Source organism: Pinus tabuliformis, chromosome 6 (assembly GCF_031772625.1).
Source record: "Pinus tabuliformis cultivar Carrire ecotype Pingquan chromosome 6, CPIR1, whole genome shotgun sequence".
Lineage (NCBI taxonomy): Eukaryota > Viridiplantae > Streptophyta > Pinopsida > Pinales > Pinaceae > Pinus > Pinus tabuliformis.
In genome coordinates, this window is record NC_142292.1 from 516,619,345 (window position 1) to 516,643,141 (window position 23,797).

Below are 23,797 nucleotides of genomic sequence, written 5' to 3' on the forward strand. Positions count from 1 at the left end.
TGAGATAACTCAAGGTTGGGCACAGGACAGGCCTGTGGCACATTGGAGTGTGCATGAGGAAAAGAGGTAATAGTGACAATAGTGGCAGCGACATGACGAGAGAAAAGGCAGTACAATAGTGGTATTGCTAATAGTGGATGAGTAGCATAGCCAAAGTAATCTATCTTATTCTTCTATCTTTTATTTTTAGGGCAACAGGGTTGTGCAAGGCAGGAGATTGGAGTCTTCTTCATGTTGGAGTCTGAGAACACTTCAGGGCGGTAGGGTGGTGCAAGGCAAGAGATTAGAGTCTCCTTCCGGTCAGAGGCTGAGAACACTTCAAGTTAGGAAAGTGGTGCCAGGGCAGGGCGGAGCTTGCGTAGGGTGTTTGAGCATCCTTTCAGTTAGAGCTAATAAAACCAAGGCATTGGAGCATCCTTCCAATTGGAGTTGGTAAAATAGGGCGTTGGAGCATCCTTCCAGTTGGAGCTAGTAAAGCAAGGAGTTGGAGCTTCCTTCAGGTTGGGGCGTGTAAACCAGGGTGTTGGAGCCTCCTTCAGTTGATGCTGAAAATTTTGGAAGTTGGAGCCTCCTATCGATGTAGAGTTAAAGACCTATTTTAAGAAGCGTTCGATGGTTTTTCCCCCGGAAGGGTTTCCACCTAAAAATCTCTTGTCTACTGTCTTGGATGTTGTGCATTGTCGAATGGTGTTGTTATCTATTCATGTGATGTGATGCTATCTTATGTTTTTAATGTAATGCTAATGATAATCAATGCTCTATGAAGTTAAAATTAACTGATTGAAGTAAAATACTAATTCACCCCCTTTTAGTATTTTGACATTTCTAGGGCCTTTGGACCAAAAATCACTTTGTTAAATTATGGGCAAGTTTGTGTTATTCTTTGTGAAAATTTCAAGTAGAGTTGGCTTATGTGTTTCATGCCTTTTTTTGAATATATTCATGTTTAAAAACAACAATGATGGGCTAAGCATTAGATTGAAGTAATTCCTAAAACTTGAAATCAGGTTGGGCCTTCTATTTCTATAGCAAAAGCCCCATGCGCCTATGCCGCAACTCTCCAAGCTCGTTGCTTGAGTCACGACCTCCTCTGCTAGTCAATGTTGTGATTGTCTCAAACTGTAATCTATATAGGCTCTTGTGCCTAACCCCAATTTGCTTCGGCACCTTGGAGTCTAAGGGTTTTATAAAAACCCTACCCTGTCTGAAGGTCATCGTATCCTTGTGCTCCAAAGCTGAAACCAAAATGAGGTTCTTCTTGAGCCCCAATATGTAAAGAACATCTCTAAGATATAGAGGGTTTCCAGACTCCCTCTCAAAACGAACTATACCAATACCCTCAACTCGGTATTTCCCATCGTCTCCCATCTCAATGTTGAACTGCATGCCCTTTTTTGATAGTTTACTAAAATATTTCTTGTTTTTCATCATATGGCAGGACACATTGTTGTCCACATACCATAAACCAGTAGCCATTGAACTTGCCATACAGGGGATGAACGAAAAGTCCTCAAAATGAGAAGAGCTCTCAACTATCTCTATAGAGGCTGCTACTTGGTCCTTCTTGGATCCTTTCTTCCTGTTAGGGCATTTAGTAGCTTAATGCCCAAACTGGTGGCACAAAAAGCACTTGATCTTGCTGAGATCCTTTTTTCTTCTCACCCTTGGAACTTGACTCTCCACCACTATTGCTCTTTTTATCCTTGGACTTGGTCCCTTTGCTAGCCAGAGAAAAAATTTCTTCATTTTCCTCCCTTTTAACACAAGATCCAGATTGAGCTTGTATGTGAATCTGCTCTTGGATGTAGTCACCGTATAAACACTCCCAATTTTGAAAGTTCTCTGGGGAACATATCCCATCCGTGAAGGCTTGCCATGGCTTGGTGAAACTCAATAGGGAAAAATTTACTAGATCCCTTTCTGGAACTGTCTCACCTACATCAACCAACTCTTCCGTTACTTTGGAAAACTTGGTGAGAGAAGACAAGAAGACACTACTGAATGAGACAGAGAAAATTTAATGCTCTTGAGCTTATCCTTTAGCACCAACTTTCTAGACTCGCTTGAACCTCGATAAAGACCAATGATGGCTGTTCATATGCCTTTGGCCTTCTTCTTCCCAGTTAGGTGAGGGATAATGTGGCCTTTGACTCCTTCTAGGATAATCCTTCTTGCCCCAACATCCATCTTATTATGTTGAGCCAATTGCTGAGGGTCACTAGGTGCGGCTGGGACATTATTAACAAATTCCTAAAACTCTTGTTCCTCTAGCACCACTGCTATCCTTTCACGCCACGAACAAAAGTTGGATGCACTCTCCAATGTGTCTTCAAATTTGAGACCATGATATGCCATATTGAGAAATTGAATTGTTGAATACAAATCGCACTGTTGGAAACAATGTGCATCGCCCAAAAACCATAACAGCCAAATCGATTTGATAAACTTGCTCCCTCTAAATCTCAAAACCCGTTCCTGAAGATAAAATCTGTACTTGGTCTTCAATAAAAAACTGAGCTTTGATACCATGTTAAATTTCCTTAAAACCTTGTAAACTGATTCACAATTTTTGAAGTGTAAGAACCATAATACAAATAACTGCATTTTAGAAACTTAAACACAAATACACTGAGTTTTCTAACTTAATAAGCACAACGGAAAATAAATCAGAAGACAAATACATCAACACATAGAACACACGATATACCTAGGAAACCCCAACTTTGTGGAAAACCTGCAACGTTGTGTGTCTTTTATTTTCTCCAGCAAACACATTTTTCTTCTGAGAATTACAACAAGGGATAAACTTCCCTTTTGTCATAGGAAAACACTTGATCACCCTCCAAATAGATCAATCCCCCTTCCTGCACACTGGATTTGGAAAATTTTTGTGCAAATTAATTAATTTTCCCACACGTGTGTGCACACTGCAGAGTCTCCTCTTCTGCGCACATGTGTGGATAGAAAGATTGTGCTGGGGTTGTAAGAGCTCAGCCCTCACTCGATTTCTTCTGCTTGGATGCTGAGTCACTGCGATCTGCCCAAACCCTCGACTCTTCCTTCACTGACCTAACACAATAGTTGTGCTGAACTGACTTGCCACTAACTTGCTCTATCTCTTGTTATAATTCGATCTCAACCCTAATCTCCCTCTCAATGGCTTAGATTAAATTGTGATCAAGGGCTAAGATCAAATCGTAAGTTAACTTAGGAATTTTTAATTTTCCTAATTTTAAGTTTAGGAAATAGTTAATTAAATTAATAATCTACTAAGTGGTTGTCTCATGGTTTCCTCTGCTAGTGTTAGCACCTAAGCAACCAAAACCCTTACTTCTCTACTCCAATCAACATTAATTAAATAATAATTAGTTACTGAAGGGGCGTGTTTTAAAAATGACCATTCATGAAGGGGCACCTGCCTAGGTATATAAGTTGGCCCTCATTTGTAACCATAACATTATATCGATATCTCTTGTACATTCAACATTGTTTATACAAATTTACTACTTGTCCTATAATGGATATTTACATATTCCATATATTCTGAATATTTCTGTTGTGTATACGAACCCTATTTGTTATACCATCACTGTTCTAATATTGATTGATGTGCATTGAACTATTTGTTTTGTACAAGATAAAGATATTGACCTTTAAATTGTATTTGGGTTTTTCATAATAAATCAATTTTATGTCATGATAGAATACTTGTTTTTTTATGATTTCTTGAAATTGTTGTGTGAAATTCCGTAGTCCTTTTGAAGTCATGATAACTACATCATGATATCAATAAAATTGATTAAATTTATTGTTTTTTCGATCGATATTGCAAGAGGTTCATGCCATATTTCATTTATTTTCACTGCCATGTAATTTTTGTTGCTTGAATTTGTTATCAAAATATCAGTCTTTTTTCTACAGGTACTCTTTTGGATGGAGTCATGGAAAAGAGAAATTGGAGTCTGGTCAACCAGGCAAGACAAATAGACTAATGATACTCTTCAATATTTTTTCATACTTTCATACAAACAATATAATACAAGAGTATGTTTACGTGGACAAGATAAACAATGCATGTTAATTATTTGGATAATGAGGGAATGTGGTTAGTTGATTGATAGAATTGAGTCTTCTTCTGCAATCATATTATTTGTAACTAGAGATTATGCTCTAGGCATGGAATGGGAGTTGGGTGTGGTTGCAATGTTTTGAAAATTTGGGTTTGTTAGTTTATTGGTGCAATGCTATATGCATGTAAATTTAGTTACAGTTGAATCATATCATTCAATATCATATATGCTATGGCCTTATAAATAAATGAATAAACTTAAAAAGTCTTAAATCTAACATATACACACACACATGTGCAAGGTTCGTACAATAAAAATATAATTATGAACTAGAATTTGATGAAGAGGACTAAATGATGATCTGACTTGAATTGACCATAAATACATTTACATGGAAACCAAATAGAGATATGAGTGCGGAAAAATCATTGTTTTGAAGAAATTTACCAAATTGAGGAAGGTGAAAAAGGAGAATAAGAGAGATAAACAAGAAGAAAATTGTGTCATGGAGGTTAGCATTATTGATAGCCTTTATGCTAAATTACCAAGAAACCAAAAAGTATGGGGAGTTTTCGCACTTGCTTGAATTCCAAATACAGAAAATTTGCCTAAACAAGAAACACATGAATATCATTGTAAGTGAAAAATGTTAGGTGGGGACCAATTTAATGCAAATGGATGCTTGTTTAAGATTAAATCTTTTGGATGCTCATGGCAAGTCAAAAGTATTCCATCGGATAGTTTCTCCTCTTATGTTTTCTTTTTCTTATATCTTTTCCAAGGTTCAAAGATGGTGTTGTGTACACAATGTGATAATGATACAATATTTAATATTGTAAAAGCCTAAATAATTATTGTTACTTATAAAATACCCTTAGGGTTGATAGATTTTGGGCACTAGACTTGGTGCACACACACACACACTAGATTTCGTAATAGTCTCTAATTAATTACTTAACTGAAACACACTAATGTGCCTAACCAGAAACAAATTTTTGCACAATGAAACTTATAGAACCAAGAATCAGATTATGCATAGCAAACAAATTACACACAAGTTTTGCCCAATCAACAATTCTTCAATTTTTCTCAGAACCTACTTGGGATACCTTATTGGGATATTGGCCATCAAGGAAATTACATATACAACAATTACCCTGGATCTGATCTAGCGGATTAAGCCCTAGATCCATCCTCCATTTGGCTGACCTAGATCTCATTTGTTGCTCCGTGCTCTTTCATTGAATTTAGCACACGAGTATCTAGCTCACAGTGAACCTACAATATTACTCATGCAGATCTCTTGCTTACTTGAGAGAATATCTCTCTCAATTTCTCGTGCTCCTGCATGTCTCTGTAACATGCATTAATTGAGGGGAGTTACATACGATATGATTGAGAGACTTGAATTTCTTTTTAATAATAATATAATAATATCATAGAGGATAATAATAATAATAATATTGATGATTAAGTTAAAAATTAAACAACTGGGATTGATTAAGGACAAGTTAAGTGATTTTCCATCATATATATATATGATTACGAATTGATGGAAGGTGATTTACTATTTTTGGAAAGTCATGGTTGCAAAGATATACATGACTTTCTATTTTTAAAAAGTTACTCTAGAAAGGTCAGAAATGAAATTTTATTCAAGGAAATTCATCCCATAACTGCCAATTTTTTTTCAACACTATGAGCCCCAGTGAAACTATTAGAAACAAGTTGTCAACATATAATACATGAATGAGAACTTCACCCCCAACCACCAAGTAGTAGCGTTTTGCGTCCGCCTCACCCTTCAAGAAGCCGATGCCCTGCAAGTATCTATTGATGTGTTCATACCATGCCGTGGGAGCCCACTTGAGCCCTTACAACGCTCTCTTCAACCTGCACATGTGGGTCTCTCTTTTGTGTGCTACAAAGTCCTCTGGTTGCTTTATGTATACCTCCTCTTCCAACTCACCATTTAGGAATGCCGTCTTGACATCCATATGATGGATCTACCATCCCATCTATGCTGCTAATGAGATCACAACTCATATAGAAGTATACCTAGCCACAGGAGTGAATGTCTCCTCATAGTCTATTCCCTCCTTCTGAGAGAACCCCTTGGCCACAAACCTCGCCTTGTATTTCTCGATGTTTCCATTTGCACCATGCTTGATCTTGAAGATCTAGTGTGATCCAACCACTACCTTGTTCGTCGGTCTAGGCACAACCTCCCCCACATCATTATGCACGATTGAGGTGTATTCCTCAATCATCGCATCTCGCCACACCTGCTGCTGTGCGACCTCTTGATAGCTAGAAGGCTCACTATCAAATAATTGATTGACCAATGCCATGGAGCCAGTGTACCTCTTTGGTTGTCTCCACTACCTACTACCTATCCTAGGAGCTCCCACATACTCTTGAGCATCCCTAAGTGTCTGCTAAATCTCAAGGGGCCTTTTTCCAACTATAGATGATGGAATATCCACCTCTATATCCTTCTGATGCATCTCTCTGATTTGTTGAATCTGCTGCTCCATACTTTGCGAACTCTCAGGAACTCTTGCTCTTGAGCCTGTGCTCGTATTGGTCATTATACTCCTGCTCTGGTGCCCCTGATCTTGCTACTCAACTCTAGGAGCTTCTGCTGGCTGCTCACTCTGATCATCTGCTGTTGGCAAATCTTTGGACCTCTTGTATACCTTGTCCTCTAGGAACATGACTTCTCACCTGACTTTAATCCTCCTGGCCCTTGGAATGAATATTCGATATGCCTTAGAGGTATCGTTGTACCCCACAAAGTATCCCCTCTCTATAGTCTGATCTAGCTTAGAACGTGTCTCTCCTGGAATGTGACAATACGCTAGGCTGCCAAATATGTTAAAATGACTGACATTTGGCCTCTTCCCTATGAATGCCTCCTTCGTTGTCATCTTGCCCAATGCTCTATGTGGAACCCTATTCTGAATGTACACAAATAGCGTGGAAAATCCTGATCATATGGCATAGCTCTCCCTGCCTCCAAAATAGAACGATTCTTCCTCTCAACAACCCTATTCTGCTATGGGTTGTAAGGAATTGTCCATTCTCTCTTGATTCCTGCCCTGGTATCAAATTCCTATAACTCCTTTCTTGTGTACTCACCTCCATTGTTTGACCAGAGAACCTTGATCTTCCTACTTGTCGCATTCTCAACTAGAGCTTTGAACTCCGAAAAGCGACTAAAGACCTCATCCTTGGTCTTCAGGAAGTATATCCAGGTCTTCTTGTGGAAATCATTGATAAAAGTAGCGAAGTACTCATATCCCCTGTGATACTTCGTCGACATTGGCCCACATATATCTTAATGCACTAAGTCAAGAACACCCTTTGATTTGGTGTCATTCCTTGTAAAAGTTGCTTTCACAAACTTCCCCAACACACATCTCCTACAAATGTCATCATGCTTTGTGCTCACCTCTAGAACACCTATCACCATTTCACGAAGCAATCTAACCGCTGAATGATGTATATGCCATAGCTCCCCGTGATCCCTCAGATTACTACTGCTAACCAGTGCCTTTGGAGTATCCATTTGCAACTTGTACAACCAGCCGCTCCTAACTCCAATCACTGTAGGTGATCTCCAATGCTTATGCCTAATTAGCACCTGCACCCCTCTAAAAAGTACATTGTACCCCTTATCCTGAAGGATGGATATGGAAATCAAGTTGATACCCAACACTGACACATGCAACATGTCATGAATCAGGATTAACTTGCCATTCTCCCTTTGAAACAAAATAGTCCCTCTTGCAACTGGATTGCACTTGGACTTGTTCCCCATCTGGATCTGGAATCTGATGTCGTCCTCCTTATAGTTGGAGAAGTACTCTTTAACTCCTGTCATGTGAATTGATGCCCCACTGTCTATATTCCAGCCACCTTGTGAGGTTGAGTTAGGTAAGCAAGTAATAAGTGTGAATTCCTGATCCATTCTGCTGGAGAGTTGATATGTACTTGCTGAAGCTGCTGTATGCTTCTTGCCCTTTTTCTCGATCTTCTTCCTCTGTGCATAATTGCTAACATAGTGTTCGAACTCGTGACAACCATAACATTTGACCTTGGAAATGTCTTTCTTCTTCTTCTCATCTTTTGGGTTCGGTCCCTTGCTGGATCCCTTCTTCACTTCTCCTTTCCTAGCTAGGGCCATGTTCCCCTACTGCTCCTCACTCTTCCGAGTCCCATTTTTGCTGCTAATGACAAGACTAAGTCTCAACTCCTCCTGAGTGAAATCACTCCATAATTGATCCCAACTCAGTAAGGTGTCTTGTCCATTGATAACTTGAACAAATACATCCCACTGCTTTGGAAACCCATTTAGAGCTACTCGCACTAGCCCATCATCTGGTTTATCTCCCACTACAACTAACTCGTCCTTTACCAATCTAAGCTTGGTGAGGTAACTTGTAACTTCTTCACCTTTGTTCATTTTGGTATTCCTCAATGTTTCTCTGAGATGTAGCTTCTTATTAGTGGTAGCATCCTGGAACAGTTTCAAAATAGCATCCCACATTTTCTTTGTTGTATCCAACTCAACAATAGGCGAAAGTATATGATCCTTGACTCCATCAAGGATTATCCTCCTCACTTTGGCATCTTCCTTCTTATATGTTGTGAGTTTTGTTGGATCTGTTCGTACAACTATCACACTGGTCACGTACTCCTCGAGACCAGTTTCTTCCAACAATATTGTTTTTTGGCTTTCCAGACACCAAAATATGAGGCTCCATCTAGGCTATCCTGATCTCTCAAACCCGCTAAGCCATTTTAAAAGCCCTTGAAATTATAGCGAAACCCAAATAATTTGAAGAATACGAAATGGGTTTTAAACCCTCGATTTTTCTCTTTCTATCCCTGCATATACCCTTCTTCTGGCCTTAGATCCGCTTTCATACCATATGAAATTATAATACTATTGAAGTCACTGGTTATTATTCACCTATCAAGTTTGATTGTCTTTTGCAATTTATATGCAACAAATACTGAATAAAACACTACTGCAACTTCATAGAAAATAAATCATAGAAACTGAGAGTATTGCGCACACACACGAAATAATGAACACCGAAATTTTCAGACAAATTGTTGATTTGGGATAGCATCGGGTGTGCTCTAGCCACGAAATTTGGTGGAGAGGTTGGGGCACATGAGATCTCCGAGACTCAGAAAGGGTTTGGGCAGATTCTAAACAGTTCAAGAGATATTAAAATAATTAATATTTTTAATGGAGTCCTTAAGTCTAAACTTAGGGAAAATAAAATATCAATGTGTATTAATATGAAACTGTGTTAAAATGGTCCAAAAGACATGGATAAAGCCAGATCTAATCTTAGCTGTTGATTAGGGACTTAATCTTGGCCGTTGATATGTCAACATGAAAAGTATAAGAGGAGGCTTGAGGGTCACTTGGAGAACACACCAGATGATCAATCATTCTATTCTCTAGAGCGGGGTTTGCTAAGAGAGATAGAATCAATGATCGGGAGAGAAGCTGAGGGGCATTGAGTACAAAGAAACAGAGAAGGCAGAGATTGTGCCAGGAGAGCAGCGCAACAACCAAGGAGGGTGACGTAGAGCCAGCAAGGGCTCATGTAGGGCCAAGCAGAGGCAACCAAGTGTTGCGCAGAGTACCAGAGGGGCCAGCGTAGCTGACACAGAGGCTCCCAGAGCTAACGCAGGGCCTCCTGGGGCTGACGCAGTCCTAGAAAGGTTGACGCAAGGCCAGCGTGAGATAGAGAGGGGCTGACGCAGTCTAGATTGAGCAGACGCTGGGGCTGCAGGAGCAGTTTTGTGTTGAGGAGCTGTCGGAAGGGTTTTCCGGGGTTTCAACTAGGAGATTTCTCTCAAACTGTGAGGTATAGTTGCTAAGGAAATTCTCTGTTGGGGAGGCTAGTTTCGGCACCTAGATTGTACTCTGATATTGCTTAATAAGAAAACCCTCAGATAGCTGCACCGGTTTTCCCGCATTGGGTTTTTCCGGGGACATTGGTCCAAAAATAATGGTGTCATATGGTGTGTTTGTTCTTGTTTCTTTTAGTTGCTGATCTATAATATGTTGAGCATGCACTGGTGTTTATTTTCAGTACTTTGTAAATAACTTGTTAAAGAAAATAACAAGTAGGTAGGAATAAATCAGAAAAAGTGCATGAAGGGTTTCTAAACTAAGTAAATTTAGAAACTTCAACATGGTATCAGAGCGTGATTGTAGATCACAGGAGGACTAAAAGACATCAGCTGAGCGGAGCAATAGCAGCAGAAAACAGCTGTCTCGAGGTGACAGAAGTTGTTTCTAGCAGCGCAGAAGCCAAGGAAGTGTGACGCAGAGCCAGCCAGAGCCACGCAGAGCCTCAGAGAGGCCAGCGTTGCTGACGTAGAAGGCTAGAGGGCTAACGCAGACCCATTCGGGGTGATGCAAAGCCAACGTGGGGCAGAGGGGTTGACGCAGTTCACAGAGAGGCAGTTGCTGGAGTCTAGAAGGTTGCAAAAATATTGCAGAGTGGCGCTGGTGAGGTACTGTAGTCAGAACAGTACTTGACAAAGCAGGGCCAGAGGAGTTGTTATCGAGGGTTTCTAGCCAAGGAACCTGGATAAGCAGTGCAGTTGCACAAGATGATCAAAGTAGGGGGCATCTCGACAAGCGGCAGAAGGATTTCCAGGAGGGAAATTAGGACTCAGAGGGAGTCCAGAAAAGAACTTCCAGATGGGAAGTAGAGACTTAGAGGAGTCGAACAGAGAACTTCCAGGAGGGAAGTAGAGGAGCGTCATGGCACTACACGGGGTAAGAGATCAGGATAGACTGGACGGAGCATCGAACTTCACAGTCTAGAAGGCTAGAATCTTATCAGTGCTTGACAGGAATCGTGTCAAGAACTTCGCCTTAAAGGTAGTAGCTGTCCTAGTTGACCCCAATGATAATGAAAGGTATGAAGAGGCGATGGCGAGGGCCAAGTGCATTATCCTTGACGGGGTCAAGGATCATGTGGTACCACATATAGCCGAGAAGGAAACGATAATTGAGATGTGGGAGGCTCTCAAGAACCTGTACCAACGTACTTCTGTGTAGAGAAGAATGCTGCTCGAGAACCAGATGAGGTTGTATTAGATGAAGAAGGGTCAATCGATTGACACCTTCCTCGGAGGACTGAATGAGATCCGAGACCAGTTGACTGCTATAGGAGCAACACCGGATCAAGAGCTTATGGTGAGGACAACCCTGAATGCTGTCTCAGAAGATTGGGAAGTGTTTGTCCAGAGTATCCTGGGCAGAGGGACTCTCCTACCTTGGGACGAGATGTGGGCAGCTCTTCGCCAGGAAGAGATCAGACGGCAGTGGAAGACAGGTAGCAGCAGCAAAGGGATCAAGGTCAAGCAAGAGGAGGAGGATGTGGCCCTAGCATTTGAGGGAAAGCAGGAGAAGTGGAAGAAAAAAGATCTCTCCAAGATCAAGTGCTTCCACTGTGGGGAGATGGGTCATTATGCGACCCAGTGCCCAAGGAAGAAGAGTAAGGGAGAGTCTTCCGAGACTAAGGCAGTGCCAGCACGGGCAGAGAAGGAAGTTTTGACAGACGATGACTCTGCCACGAGTGTACACGCACCACTTGAGCGGCAGTGGGGAAACATCGAGCTGTAGTCAGGCGGCCTACAGGCGATGAGGGGCAGGATCCTCGAGGTACCCAGCCTCTTGGATTAGACCTTGCTACTGGAGCCCCGAAGAGTAGCAGGACTGGCGGAGTCGGGTGGAGACGGATGCAGATGGAGCGGTAGAGAGAGCTATAGTGTAGGAGTCCTGAGACAGCGCGAGGCTAGCAGGCTGCAGTAGTGCGAGAGGCGCGGGAGTGTTGCACCAGTGCAGGATGGCAGAGAGAGGTGTGTAACGGTGCGAGATGCACGGAGTTGTTGCAGCAGTGCAAAGGTCAGAGAGGGAGCACTTGTCAGCGGCAGAGGGAGCTTCAACATCAATGGGTGTCTCTAGCCCAACAGGGAGGTCAGATTGGGAGATGAGTTACTTACTTCTCAGTAACTGAGTTGCAGTGTAGCAGTGGGCAGCACGATGCAACATGATGAGAGGTGCAGTGCGGATGCAGTGCTGGGAGAAAGGACCAGCAACAACACGGATGCAGAGGGAGCTGTAGTACAGATGCAGCAGTGGCAGTGGCAGAACCATGGGAAGCAGTACAGGATGCAATAGTGCAGAGGATGTTGGGCAGGAAGGCCTAGCATCAGCACAGGTACCGATGCCGGATGATCAAAGTAATACTCAGTGAGGAGTATTGCTAGAGCATAGTCCTCACTAAGAGGGAGTGTTGATTTGGGGTAGCATCGGATGTGCTCTAGCCACGAAATTTGGTGGAGAGGTTGGGGCACATGAGATCTCCAATACCCAGAAAGGGTTTGGGCAGATTCTAAACAGTTCAGGAGATATTAAAATAATTAATATTTTTAATGGAGTCCCTAAGTCTAAACTTGGGAAAATAAAATATTAATGTGTATTAATATGAAACTGTGTTAGAATGGTCCAAAAGACATGGATCAAGCTAGATCTAATCTTAGCCGTTGATTAGGGACTTAATCTCGACCGTTGATATGTTAACAGGAAAAGTATAAGAGGAGGTTTGAGGGTCACTTGGAGAACACGCCAGATGATCAATCATTCTATTCTCTAGAGCGGGGTTTGCTAAGAGAGATAGAATCAGTGATCGGGAGAGCCGCTGAGGGGCATTGAGTACAGAGAAACAAAGAAGGCAGAGATTGTGCCGAGAGAGCAGTGCAATAACCAAGGAGGGTGACGTAGAGCCAGCAAGGGCTCACGCAGGGCCACGTGGAGGTAGCCAGGTGCTGCGTAGAGTACCAGAGGGGCCAGCGCCGCTGGGGTAGAGGCTCCTAGAGCTGACGCAGGGCCTCCTGGGGCTGACGCAGGGCCAGCGTGAGATAGAGAGGGGCTGACGCAGTCCAGATTGAGTAGACGCTGAGGTTGCAGGAGCAGTTTTGTGCTGAGGAGCTGCCGAAAGGGTTTTCCGAGGTTTCAGCAAAGAGATTTCTCTCAAACTGTGAGGTATAGCTGCTAAGGAAATTCTCTGTTGGGTAGGCCAGTTTCGGCACCCATATTGTACTTTGATATTGCTTAATAAGAAAACCCTCAGATAGCTGCACTGGTTTTCCCGCATTGGGTTTTTCCGGGCACATTGGTCCAAAAATAATGGTGTCATGTGGTGTGTTTGTTCTTGTTTCTTTTAGTTGCTGATCTGTAATATGTTGAGCATGCACTGGTGTTTATTTTCAGTACTTTGTAAATAACTTGTTAAAGAAAATAACAAGTAGGTAGGAATAAATCAAAAAAAGTGCATGAAGGGTTTCTAAACTAAGTAAATTTAGAAACTTCAACACAAATGTCCCCGGAAAAGGCCCGAAGGGAAAACTAGTGCAACAGATGAGGGTTTTATTATTAATAAAACTTTAACAATTGAGAATTGCATAGGCTGCTCGTCTCTTATTGGCGCAGCTCCAACAATATCTCTTCTCCACTTCTGCTAGCCAAATTGAACCTTTGCTAGTCAACTGGGCCCTTCTCTGTGCAACTCATGCCCAATGTTTTAAAACTTCGACTCCGACTCCGACTCGGAAACGGTCGAGGGTCGACTCCGACTCCGACTCCGTATCGACTCGGCCGATTTGATTTCAATGACTCGGTCGTTGTAAAAGATATATTAAATATTTTTTTTTATAAAAAACATAATTTTAAAGATTTTTATTCATGTTTCCAAACACAAAGCTTTAGAATATAGAGAGAAGACAACATATGATCAAAGTAGGCTCATGAATATATCCATTATATCAAAATGGCACCTAGTGCACTGTCCAATAAAAAGTTCATACTTAGCCACCAATGCCAGGATTCTTTTCTACCTCAACCTAAGGACAATCACTAGACTAGAACAACAATAATACCAATTCTTTGCCAAGTCTCAAAACCCTTGATTTAATTCTGGTCAAGCTCCAGAACAATCAGAGGTAAAATGTATTTATTAGTCCATTGCCAGAATGTTTGCCTTTTTAAAAACATTGTATGGCTCAATGCATTGTTTCAGTTGTCTAATTCATGCCACTAGGATAACCATACTTCAGCCTTGTAATTTTCAAAACATTCTTACAGTGATAGATTACTTTAGGGCTATAAATATGCAATAAACAACAATCTAACCATTGATGTGTAGGGGGCCGAACAACTTTTGACAAATGTGCTTCAGGATTTTTGTCAAAGAGCCGAGTCGGCCGAGTTGTTACCGAGCTGGCCGCTTCATTATCGAGTTGTTATTGAGTCGACTGAGACAATGATTGGCTCGGTAACAACTCGGCCAGTTTCGGTCACCGAGCTGACCCGACCAGGCATTGGTTCGGTCTGACTCGGCCGTTTTTTAAAACAATGCTCACACCTCCTCCAACAACACGCACTGACAAAACTGGAAATGCGCACTGCCTCTGGAAATTTGTTCCAACAATATTCTCTGCCTCCAGCAACTTGCTAGAGCAACTCGCACTTCCTCCGACAATTGTCTTCGGCAATTGGAAATCAAATTGCTACCCAATAACTCACATTGGCTACTCGTATCGGCTAATGCGACCTCTCTACAAAATGAATTTAGCTTCCTTCCTCTCTCGGAATAACTGGAATTTTTGTGAAGAATTTCTTCCGAAAATTCTCTCCTCAATTTTCCTGTTGAAACCCTGCTATTGGTGTCCTCCACGCTATCACTGCACCCTTGCTGTCACTGCAAGTCTGTCTTTGATGATGTTCTCCAAATGACCATCGATTTCCTCTTATAATCTCTTGTTGAGCAACCAATGACCATGATCTAATCTCAATCGATGGTTAAGATTATCTTGACCCCATCACATGACTTTTCTAGAGGTTACTAGAGGAAAATCGATTTACCCCAATTAATCCCCGATTAATTTAGTCATTTCCCTAAGTTAGACTTAGGAAAATTAATAAATGGGTAATTAATTGTAATTAAGGTTATTTTCCTTAGAAACTTTTTCTGGGTATTAGAGAAAAATAATCCATTATGTTCCTTAACCTCATAGACACCATCTGAGACTATAACACCTATCCAAGCTACTTAAAATAACATCATAAACGTAGCTGGTGCATTGCACAGGCCAAATGGCATGACTTGCTAGAAAATCAGAAAGGCAATAAAGATTTTCTTGTTCTTGATAATTACTTGTGATGTTTCTTATTATTACGATTCTTTATATCTTCTTTCTTTAGTTCATCAAGCAATTACCAAAAGAAGCAACACATAAAACAATAGACACCAGATGTAGGCACATGCCAGGGAAAAACCCCCCTCGAGGGGAAAACCCTGTCAAGATAATTCTTCCTTTCAATAGTATTTTTTGAGACTCTTCACCCTAGACCAAGACCAAACTTTCCCTCCACACCAAGTCAGCCTCCCATAATTTCAACCTCTTCCCAACAACTTCGACTATGCAGCAACTTACGGCAATTGGTAGCTTCCAGCAACAGTGAAACTTGGAAGACTTCGATCTCCCAATCCAGGACATGAAACAAAGAGAGAGAGACACCAAAATTTCGATTTTCCTTGTCTCCTTAGACTTCCCCAAACTTGCATTCACTTTGGCTTCTCGGCAACAAACTTCGCACCTTTTCTAGCTACAAGAGAACTTCGCACTTCTGCCCAGCAACAAGAGATTTTCGCACTTCTTCCCAGCTACAAGAGAATTCGAACTTGATGAGAGAATGATACTCCAAATGAATTCGATGACCTTCCTTTTATAGGCTTCTTGTGGGGTCGAATAGGGTCCTTAGGCCGACTTGATCTTCCCTTAGGCCGACATGGTGTGGAGGTTACATAATTCATATTTGACTCAATACTTAACCTTTTTACATGATTCAAAAGCCCAAGAAGGGTCTCTTTAAATGTACAATAACTCTATAGACTCAGAATAAATCCTAGAAGTCCACAATGGGGACTTTGACCCAAAACAAGGTGACCCAAGCATGAAACCCATGCTTTAATAAGTCACAATAATAATAATAAAAAATATTTTCTTTATTCTTTTGACAAGTACATTACATAATGACTCAAGTACATTATTGAAGACCAAACATAGTTACATTTTCCAAAACTCCCTCTTAACTAGGGAGGTATTCATAATGTACAAATACAATGGAAGATCTCAAACTATATGAACCATGAAGAACATTAGGCACCGTAATGCCATGGGCTAGATTCCTGACTAGGGAAATCTATCCAAACAGTCACTCAACAATTTGGGAACCACAATGCCATGGACTAGATTCCTGACCAAGGCAATCTATCCAGGTGGGACTAAGATGGACTCAAGCTTTCAACCCATTTAGGTACCCTCAGGCTTACTTTCTAACCATCAACCCAAAAATCAGGTGTGTATAGAGCTTAATAACCAACACCATCTTTCCAACTTCGGGACTCAGACATCAACACAAAGTGCTAGCCAGATGTCTTCCCAAGCAATGCTTCACTGCAAAGCCTCAACACCCCTTGATCCACCAGATCAAGAATGACCAATCTCTTCCAATTAACCTAGTTGGTTACCAACATGCTATCAAATCATTCGAGAAATTCACCTGTACAAACACAACCCCAATCTGTGAAAATTTCATAAACCGGAATCCCTACTGCAACAACTGATTAAACTTCTCCTATTTGTTAATTACTGAAACAAATTATTTACTGCTTCCTTCAACAAATATTGAAGCTAACACACTGCAGCCTACACCAATTAAATAATATGCCTAAAACAAGAACAAAACAATAGAGAAAGATACAACACAAATGACAGTATTTTTTTGGACAAATGTCCCTGGAAAAACCCAATGCGGGAAAACCGGTGCAGTAGCTCTAAGGGTTTTTATTATTATGCAATAATTTTCTAAATACAACTCTGAATGCTCTCTTAACAATCCAGTTACAAAGGAATACAACTGACAGAAGAAATTTGTAAGATTACCTCACTCTACCCGGCAAGTTCTGGTTGATCTGATAGCAGAACCAATGTGTCCCCGACCATTTCTGCGCTGCACCTGCGTCACCCTCTAAGGCTCTGAGTCAGCTCTGCGCTGGGTCGATTTGGTCTCCCGGAGCTCTGACGTCAAACCCTAGCAAATTTTCGGACTTCTGCTGGGAGGATTGCACTGCCTTTGCGTGAGCCCTTCTGGCTCAATGTCAACTGCTCTTGGGTACTGTGCTGCCTCCTCTTGGTGTGTCTCTGCCTCTCTGCTGCGTATCCTGGCTCAGGAGAAGACTCTCCAACCAAATTATCCCTGCCGCTCACTGCACAAGCTCACTATTGATATTCTCCCGACAGCTGCTCTACTTCAAGAAATCGAACTTCCGAACTCACTCTTTGTGTCTTTCCAAGTGACCCTCGAGCCTCCTTAAATAATCTTTTCGTTGACATTCAACGACCTAGATTAGAAGCTAATCAATGGCTAAGATCATTTCTGCTTGATCCCCGTCTTCTTCTAGAAGTTAACCCATAGTTTATATTAATACTCTTTAATTATTTTATTTTCCTAAGTTTAGACTTAGGGTCCCATTAAAAATAATTAATTATTTTAATATAACTGTCTCTAGTTGGAATTTCCCAAAACGCTTTCTGGGTTCTTTGGAATATATGTCCCTAAGCCTCCTTGCAAAATTTGAGACTCAGAGCACATCCGATGCTACCAGAAATGAACACTCCCTCTTAGCGAGGAATGTGCTCTAGCAATGCATCCTGCTGAAGCATCACTTTGCTCTGTAACATCTCTCTCTGCGCTGCTGATGTCTAACACGCTGTCCACCAACCTCTACGCAAATGCTGCATCTGTACTGCTGTTGACCCTGCCACTGTCAACACTGCATCCGTACTGCAACTCCCTCTGAATTTCTGCATCTGTGTTGTTGCTGGCACTGGCATTGCCAACTGCCCCTGCACTGCAAACTGCTGCTGCTACTGCATCAGCAATGGAAAAACATCCCAAATTACTAAACTAACTGTGTTCAATATGATACCATGTGAATGCTGGAACTTGACTGCTGCTAATCTCTGCGCTAACCCTTTGAATCTTCTGCATTGCTGCTGACCTCTGCTCTGTGCCATCTGCACTGTTGCCAACTCTGCTCTGTGCGGTTCAGTCTCTGGTGCTCCTAGCAACTGCAAATGTCTCTTTGACACTCCTCGGCACCATCCAACACTAGTCCATCCAGCTACTACAGATCTGGGCTCTCGTAGCAAGGAATTGATCCGAGAGGTGGGTTCCTCAAGGATCCTGCCCATTTGTAGCTCTTTTGAACTACAACTCTAAATCAGCCCACCTCCCTCCTGGAGGTATCTCGGCTGTCATGGCGAACTCCTCCTTGATCTTCGCGGGTGCAGCCTTCGGATTGTGCTTCTCATCTTTGTCCTACTTCCTGAGAGGACATTGAGTTGCGTAGTGACCCATCTCACCACACCTGAAGCACTTTAAATTCGATACGTCCTTCTTCTGCCTCTGTTGCTCCTGTTGCCCCTTCGATGCAAGGGCTGCATTCTCCTCCTCCTTCTTGGGCTTCGACCTACTGCTGCTGCTTCCGTCAAGCTTACAATTGGCCAAGTCTCTCCTCAGCTCCTCTTGCTTGAGAGCTGCCCACATCTCATCCCAATTCGGCAAAGTCGCCCTACCCAGGATACTCTGGACAAAGACTTGCCACTCATCTGAGACAAAATTTAGGGCTAGTCTAACCAACTCGGAATCTTGAGGTGTAGACCCCACAACTAATAACTCATCTCGGGTCTCCTGAAGCTTTGTGAGGAATGGGTCCACACGCTCCCCTTTTTGCATCTGAGTAGATCTCAGCTTTTGCTGAAGGTACATCTTCCACTGCTCGGAAGATCCCTGATACAACGTAGACAACACATCCCACATCTCCTTAGCTGTCCCTCTACAAGCGATGTGACAAACTACATGATCCTTTACTCCGTCGAGGATCATACGCTTTGCCTTCACCATTTCTTCCTTGTACTTTTTCAGTAGATCTGCATCTGCAGGCACAACCACCATGCTGTCGACATATGTCTTGAGAGCATGCTCATCTAGAACGAATGACATTCTCGCCTTCCAGTTGATGTAGTTAGATGCCCCATCCAACTTGTTCTGATCTCTCAACCCACTGGTTTCCATTTCTTCCACGAAAACTGTCGAACTGCTCCTCTTCTTACTACTGATGCTCAACCAATAAGAAAACAAACTTCTTGGTGGGAAGTCTTCTGAGGAAAAGTTCCCTCACTGCGCTTCTCTTCTCTTCTAATGTCTTTTTGCCTAGAAAAATGGCCTGCAAAAAAACTGCGTCCCACCAGCTCCTCCTCACGCCGAGGCTTCAGCGCTGCTCCCTTTGCGACAACAAGATTTCGATTTGGAAGCCCTTCTCTCTGTCGACTCACTCAAAGAGAGAGACTGCCTCAAAAATCAGCCCTCTGGCTAGGACTGCACAAACCCCTTTGGGGATTCGAACTGCTGCCTCCTGCAGCTTTTTCGACCTCCTTTTCTGCTTAAAGCTAGGTTCTCTGACATTGTTCTTCTTGCATCACTTGCACTTGCTTTGATACCATGTGAAAATTCCATAAACCAGAATCCCTATTGCAACAACTGATTAAACTTCTCCTATTTGTTAATTACTGAAACAAATTATTTACTGCTTCCTACAAAAAATATCGAAGCTAACACACTGCAACCTACACCAATTAAATAATATGTCCAAAACAAGAACAAAACAATAGAGAAAGATACAACACAAATGACACAATATTTTTTTTGGACAAATGTCCCCTGAAAAACCTAATGCGGGAAAACCGGTGCAACAGTTCTGAGGGTTTTTATTACTATGCAGTAATTTTCTGAATACAACTCTGGATGCCCTTCCGACAATCCAGTTACAGAGAAATGCAACCGACATAAGAAATTTGTGAGATTACCTCACTCTACCTGGCAAGTCCTGACTGATCCAACAGCTGAACCAACGTGTCCCCAGTTATTTCTATGTTGCCCTTGCGTGGGCCTTGCGTCAGCCTCTAAGGCTCTGCGTCAGCTCTACGCTGGGTCGATTTGCTCTCCCGGAGCTCTGACGTCAACGCTCCTAGCTCAAACATCAAACCCCAACAATTTTTCAGACTTCTGTTGGGAGGACTGCGCTGCCTCTGCGTGAGCTCTTCTAGCTCAGCGTCAACCCCTCCTGGGTACTGCGCTGCCTCCTTTTGGTGTTTATCTGCCTCTCTGCTGCGTATCCTGGTTCAGGAAAAGACTCTCCAACCAAATTATCCCTGTTAGGATATTCCGACACATAGGAAATAGTTAAGTACAACTTGGTCTAGTATAGAGTTAGGTATAGAGTTAGGTAAAGTGTGTTTCTTTATCGTTGTACATTTTGTAACTTACAATCCGACGGTCACGATATGTAGTGATCCGACGGTTCATTCCCTCCTCGGTATTACCGACACTTGATCCGTGGCTTGACACCCGATTGGTCCATGAGTTCTATTTAAAGCGCATGGAGGGTCATTTGTAGGTTAATCCGTGCATGAGAGAAACATATGTAAATTATCATTCTTTTATTAATAAATTGCCTGAAGTGGCCGCGTTGGCTCAGGCCGTGGACTGTTTCCCTCTTTGAGGGTTTTAACCACGTCAAAAGTGTATTGATCTGCGATCTGTTGTGAGCGGTGTCCTTTTGGTGTTCTGTCTGAGGAACTTACCTTGTAAATTCCTACATGGTATCAGAGCTATTTGAGGGCCGCTTCTGTTGGTGATCCAAATCTGAAGCCGGTAGAACTGCATCCGACTGCCGTTTCCTAGATCTGCTGTTTCTGACTGCTTTTGGGCCGAGAGGACTGCTTTGTTGTGTTGGGAGCATCTGTTCCAGTGAGGAACCCCTTTCGTTTCACGCGAAAAGGTTTCCGGTAGCCCTAGCTGCGTCATTTTTAAGATCTGGAGGTATACAGTGTTTATTTGCAGTTTACTGTTATTTTCTCTCTGTTTATTTCGGTTTCGGTTTATTTAGCTTTTTTATTACCGGATCTATACCTTTCATTTCTGTGTATGCTCTTTGCCCTGCGACTCTGTGCGATCTGGGCAAATCAGAAACAGAAAGGAAGGATTTTTCTCATGCGTATGCTCTTTTCCCTGCGCCTTAGTGTGATCTCGGAAAATCAGAAACATTGAGAAAAATATTTAGTTTTTCGGCTAAAGCTAACTTTGAGCCGCAAGGTTCATTTTTGAAAATATTTAGTTTTTTGGGTAAAGCTAACTTCGAGCCGTAAGGTTCGTTTTCTTTGCATGTCCGTGTTGGGTTTTGTGTTTTTTGTTTTGTAGGGAAAAAGAGCTTTCTCAAAGCAAGCACGCAACCCAAAGCACCCCCCCCCCCTCTCTCTCTCTCTCTCAAATTTTTTGTATAGATCAATTGGTTCAAAGCTATTTTAAGAGAGTAGAGGTCTTGGGTTCAAGTCTCCATTTTGTGGGGGCGGACTTTTTCATTTCCGCACATTCCCGCACTTCGTCGGCAACTTCAACAACTTTTTTTCAAAAAGCCATAACTTCTTCATCCGGAAGCCGTTTTCAGAGCCGTTTTTTTTAAACCAGCCTAATTTTTCGAGATCTATCCATTGGAACACTTATTTTCAACATCTTTAGCTTCAGTTTCCATTGAAATGGAAAGTCAATACTAAGTTACCCTTGACAGCACCAACTACTTTCAATGGTTGACTTACATTGAGGATTTACTTAGAAGTAAAGGTTTCTTTAGAATAGCCTCAGGCCAAGAAAAGAAACCGAAGGATGAAGATAAGGCTTCTAAATGGGAAAATAAGCAAGATCAAGCACGTGGATTGATAGGGATGTCTATTTCTCCAGATCTTAGATTCCATATTGCAGAAATTGATTCTCCTGATGAAGCAATGAAACAAATCAATAAAATTTTTGGGATTAAAAATGAAATTAGAGCCCATCAACTTGAAAATGAGTTGCTTACATTGGACCCTAATAATTTTTCTTGCATTGAAGATTTATTGTCCAAGTTCAAGACCCTTAGATATCTTTTGGAAGGTGTTAAAGTTAAGAAAGAAGATAGTAACCTTATCTATTCCATTCTTACAAAGTTGGGACCAGCCTACTCTGTGTTTGTTTCCACCTTCCATTCTACAAGAGAAGCCTTCATTTCTCAAGGAACAGACTACAAGTCCCCTTCCTTTGACTCTTTTTGTGATTCTTTAATAAGAGAACAAGAAAAACTCTTACACCTTGGTCTTCTTAATCTTGGAAACTCTTCCAAGAAAGCGTTAGCCGCCCAGCAGCAACCAAATTCAAAGAATCCTAAGAAGTCATATCCTAAAAAGAATGGTCCTAAACCAAACAAGGGTCCTAAGCAATTTCAGCCCCAAAATGAAAATCATTTCAACAAAATGATAAGACAAATAAAAACAAAGGGAAGAAGACTGATAGACATTGCAATTTTTGTAATCGAGATGGGCACTAAGAATCAAAATGCTTTAAGAAGATGGAAGCCTTGGAAGCAACAATGAAGAAGCATAACATCCATTTGGGGCAATCTTCAACTTCAACTTCATCTTCAGGAATGGCACTTTCTGCATGTGGTTGTCAAGCATCTCGGTCTGGCTATGCATTAAATGTATCTTCTTCTTCTCATTCTCATGAGTGGCTCATTGATTCTGGAGCTTCTTATCACATGGCCAAAAACAAAGCCATGTTTTCTTCTTTAAATGATTGTAACACCAAAAATATATATGTTGGTGATGATAGATCTCTTAATGTTGTAGGGACTGGAACTGTTCATCTAGGCAATGGTCAGTTTAATGATGTATTATGTGTTCCAACCTTATCCTGCAACCTTCTATCTGTATATCAGATAACTCATTCAGGTGAAGGTAAAATCGTTGAATTTTCACCTCATGATGTTGTAATCAAGGACTTAAGAGATCCTAAACAGATTTTGGCTACTGGCATTGCTGATGATTCTACAAGGTTGTATAAGTTTCACAACTTTGGGTCATCAAATCTTCCCTCAGTATTTGTTGCTCATAACGATGAAGTGAGCAAACTTTGGCATGAGCGATTTGGTCACTTAAACTATCGCTCCCTTCAGCATCTATGTAAAGAAAATATGGTGACAGGTCTTCCTATGGTATCTTGCAGAGATGGTGTTTGTTCCGGATGTGTACTCGGAAAACATCATCGGGACAGTTTTGAAAAACGTGCCTCTTGGCACGCCTCAGCCCCTTTACAGCTTGTGCACAGTGATTTATGTGGTCCACTTCCAGTTGTGTCATTCTCTGGTTGCAAGTATTTCTTAACTTTCATTGATGATTTCTCCAGACGCACTTGGGTATACTTCTTAAAACTCAAGAGTGAAGTATTTAACACTTTTTTGGCCTTCAAGGCCTTTGTTGAAAAACAATCTGGACATCAAATTCTTAAGTTAAGATCTGATAATGGCGGAGAATATGTTAAAAACACATTCATCAACTATTGCACTGAGAATGGAATTCAAATGCAACATACTGTTCCATATACTCCACAACAAAATGGTGTAGCTGAAAGGAAGAATCGCACCTTAAAGGAAATGGCTAATTGTATGCTACAATCTAAAGGACTT

The 23,797-nt window shown here is 41.7% G+C and overlaps 1 protein-coding gene across 1 annotated transcript in view; it reads left to right on the forward strand.

Moving 5' to 3' along the window:
- Nucleotides 1-23,797, forward strand: part of LOC149259569 (2-oxoglutarate (2OG) and Fe(II)-dependent oxygenase superfamily protein) — a 538,837-nt gene that overhangs the window by 52,915 nt on the left and 462,125 nt on the right. The window contains exon 5 of the mRNA XM_089376311.1: nucleotides 3,922-3,974. Within this exon, the coding sequence (XP_089232437.1) occupies nucleotides 3,922-3,974 (53 nt within the window). The remainder of the gene's footprint in view (nucleotides 1-3,921; nucleotides 3,975-23,797) is intronic.